Genomic DNA, 3,707 nt, shown 5'->3' with positions numbered 1-3,707 from the left:
CGTCTCCCAGGGCAAGGCTGCAGCCTCTGCTCCCTCCTCCAGCCCCGCTCCTGCAGGACCAGGAGCCCGGGGCCCTCTGCACCCCGGGGCTTGGCCCCATTCCCTCCCGAGTCACCACACTCGGGCTCCTTCTTGCCCCTCAAACTCGGGGCCCTGCTGCGAACCTGAACAGGCAGCTTCCTCTAGGGCGGCCCAGGGTGGCAGGGGTAACTCTCTCCTGAGCCCCCTCGCTGTGCTCAGCTCCGGGCCACCAGGTGGGCATGCACTGCTCTGTGGTCCTGCCAGGTCCCCGATGGGGCGAGGCACCCTCTGGCTGGTGGTTCTCCGGGAACCCGCCCTGGCCCAGGCTTGGCATTCAGGAGGAGCAGGGTGGTGTCCTGGGAGGGCGGGGGAGGGAGCGCTCCCCACTGAGAGCAGCCCCCTCAGAGATCCCCACAAAGCCTGTGTGAGGGGGGCCATGGGGAACAGGCCGGCCTGGCTGCCTCCCGGGAGGTTCTGGAGATGAGTAAACCCCGAGGAGCATTCATGCCTCTTGTTCTCGGATGACGCCCAAGGCAACAGCCAAGATCCCACTGACACCTCGTTCCATAACCCACAGGGGCCTGGCCGCCTGCGTTGTCCCTGAGACGATCCCGAAGCACCTGCAGTTTCCCGTCCGGCTCTGGGTTGAGCCTGGGAAATCTTATCATTGGCACTTAGATAGGATATGCATAACCCATGGACAAACATTAGCGTGGGGAAATCCGGGGGGGGGGGGGGGGGGGGGGGGGGGTGAGAGGCGCCAGGAAACGGGTCCCTCCTGCCCGCAGATGAGCACAGACAGAAAGCCACTCTGCGTCTCCGGGGCCTGGCCTGGTTTCCCAGGAGCAGGAATGGGGACAGGAGGGGCCAGGGCTAAGCGGAGGAAGAAGGGGGTGCGAGCACGGACATGCCTGGCTTCCACTCTGGGCTCCCATGGACACGGGGACAGTAAGGGGCGGGACCCTTGAGGGGGCGGGACTTAGAGCCTGGGGCGAGCCTGCCAGGCAGCCAGCATTCCTGAGTGGGACACAGGCTCTGCGAGCTTTGAAGCATATTCCGCTCTGGCTCCAGCTGGCCTCGCTCCCCACACCAGACCCCTGGACCCAAGAAGCACAGCTCAGCTCCTTACCCAGCGCAGAGGAGGGAGCAGCATCCTCTGGGGGAGCTGGGCTCGCAGGTAAGTGCTGCTCACCTGGCCTTCGGTCCACAGAGCGGCTGCCTAGCTTTTCCTGTGTCCTCGCTCGTCTTCCCTCGTCCTGACCTCATCTTGCCACCATGGTACTATCACTATCGATGGAAACCCACTCACCCCGGGCTCCAGCGGGGAGACCTGTCCCTGCCCTTACTGCCAGGAGACCTGAGCAGGGAGAAGTCGCCCTGGGCTTGGTCCTCAGGGTCCAGAGGGAGGAGGGGGCGGTTCTGGGAAGACGAGAGGCTGAGGGCGCCAAGGACTGTGTCAGGCCCAGGGGGGCAGCGCCTGGACCAGCAGGTCCCACTCTTTGCACTTTTGAAAGTGATTGTTCCGATTTGGCCCCCAAGTCACCGACCTGAAATCTCCCTCCACGGGACCCCGTCCTCCCAGAGCGGCTGGCACGGGGCCGTTACAGGCCACAGACCTGCGCGTGTGAGTGAATGAACGGAAGGGAGCCCTGAGCCGGACACCGAGGAAGACAGGCGGCACTCCCGTGGGTGGCGATGCCGTCTCCACAGACAGCCTTGCCTTTCTTTCCCCAGAGTCCTGTGTGCTTTCCCTGATCTTACAGCAGGTCCTGGGGGAGCAGGGGGTGGGGGGGACACTCCATCTACCACGGATTTCTGGGCAGAGGCAGAGCTCAGAGGAGCGACTGTCCCTCCGTCCTCGGGGTCCCTGGCATCTCATTCACGGCAGAGCAGACTTCCCAACAGTGCGCCTCCACCTCACAGGCAGGCAGTGCAGCTCAGACCCGCCCGAGAGGCCAGGCCAGGCGCCCACTCGCTGTGTCGGGGCCTCCGTGTCGCCTAGGAGAGCATGAAGGGGACGGAGCGGCACATGGCCAGGAGGCCGCTGCATAAGCAGTTGGATTTGGAGAGGAAGCACGCCAAGCAGGCCGAGGCCAGGCTCAGCCAGCATCTGCAGAGACTCGAGCAAGCCCACCTGTGCCACCTGAAGCTGCTGGCCTGGGAGCAGCGGCAGCTGCAGAAACAGCTGCAGAGGCTGCAGCAAGGTAACCCCGGGGAGGTGGGCGGGGCGGGGCCAGGCCCTCGCAGCTCCTGGAGCGCCCACCCCTGACTCCAGCTGAGGCCAGGCCCTCTTTCAATTCGCTCTCCCGCTCGAACCCTTGGTCTCCTGCTTTCTCGCTTTGCTTTTATTCTACTCTCCCTTCGCGCCCCTTTGAGTGGGTTTCACCTCTTTTCCATGCCGGGTCCGTACCACTCAGCGCAGCGGTGAGCCTGAGGGCACCTTAGGGAAGGGGTCAAACCTGAGCCCCAGGGTTCGGCCCCGCTGAGCGGACAGGGGGGGCACAAGCTTTCCCAGCTCTGCCCACTGCCCGGCCTCCCAGGGCCTTCCGGCCGCACACGCTGCTGAGGCTGGGACACTTCGACGCCCTGCACCGCGTCCACTCCGGCTTTCTCGCTCTCCTTAAGCCAAAGGGCAAGTGCTCTGTCATCCCCCAGGAGGCCTCGAGGCAAACGGGCAGATGCCTGGTGCCTTAGCGTCCATCGGAGGTCCCGGTGCCTTAGCATCCATTAGAGGTCCCGGTGCCTTAGCGTCCATTAGAGGTCCCGGTGCCTTAGCGTCCATTGGAGGTCCTGGTGCCTTAGCGTCCATCGGAGGTCCTGGTGCCTTAGCGTCCATTGGAGGTCCCGGGGCAGCGGTCATGGCCCAGGCACAGAGGGCTTCAGCTTCTCTTCCTTCCTCCCTCACTGCCCTGGGTCCCGTCCTTAAACAACAGTCATGCCCCGCCCTGGAGGCTGGGGCCCAGACCCAGGTGTGGCCAGGCTGCTCACTGGGAGGGAGGAGTGAACCCAGGCAACCTCCAGGCCTCCTCCCCCTTGTGTCCCCTCCTGTCTCCCCTCACGTCTCCCCCTCGGGTGTCTGCGTCCGATCTCGTGTGATGGACACCAGTCCCGTCCAACTAGGGACCCTGGTGCCCTCATGGTGCCCGAGCACCTCTGTAAGGCTCTTCCGCCAATGGCCACAGGCTGCCCAGGGTCAGGGCTGGGAGGGATCAGTGTGGGACACAATTCAACCCATGACAGGTATGCATTTCCTCCCAGCAGACCGCAAGGGGAAGTGCCCCTCCTCCCCCGGGAACCGAGTTCAGCAGAGACCAGGAGGCGCCCCCGTGCGCCCGCAGCAGGGAGGGGCCACCCACCTCCTCCCGCTGTCCCTGCCAGGGCCCCTCCCTGAGGAAACACCACCCCTGGGCAGCACGTCCCCTCACCCCCTTGTGGCCTGGCTGACACCCCATGTGGGGCCGTGGTCCAATCACTTGGAAATTCAACATATGGGCATCTTCATGGGCTTCAGAGAACCTTCCTCTTCTCACCCCTCCCAGAGCCCTGGCCATCAACACAGCCCAGGAAGCACATGGGGCCCGGCCCCAGGGGCCTCCTTCCTGCCACAATGGCCTCGAGAGCCCCACGAGAAGCAAAGAGCAGTCGCCACCTCAAAGCCAGGTGACCTCCCCCCTCCCAGGGGAGAT

The 3,707-nt window shown here is 64.7% G+C and overlaps 1 protein-coding gene across 1 annotated transcript in view; it reads left to right on the top strand.

Moving 5' to 3' along the window:
• The first annotated feature begins 1,019 nt into the window (after nucleotides 1–1,019).
• Nucleotides 1,020–3,707, top strand: part of CCDC190 (coiled-coil domain containing 190) — a 4,019-nt gene continuing 1,331 nt past the window's right edge. Inside the window, exons 1-4 of the mRNA XM_014528520.1 lie at nucleotides 1,020–1,198; nucleotides 2,024–2,225; nucleotides 3,280–3,368; nucleotides 3,535–3,707. Of these exons, the coding sequence (XP_014384006.1) occupies nucleotides 2,030–2,225; nucleotides 3,280–3,368; nucleotides 3,535–3,707 (458 nt within the window). The 5' untranslated portion in view covers nucleotides 1,020–1,198; nucleotides 2,024–2,029. The remainder of the gene's footprint in view (nucleotides 1,199–2,023; nucleotides 2,226–3,279; nucleotides 3,369–3,534) is intronic.

This window comes from Myotis brandtii, unplaced genomic scaffold (genome assembly GCF_000412655.1).
Source record: "Myotis brandtii unplaced genomic scaffold, ASM41265v1 scaffold64, whole genome shotgun sequence".
Lineage (NCBI taxonomy): Eukaryota > Metazoa > Chordata > Mammalia > Chiroptera > Vespertilionidae > Myotis > Myotis brandtii.
Note: the sequence above shows the minus strand (reverse complement) of the source record. Positions and strands in the feature narration are given on the sequence as shown.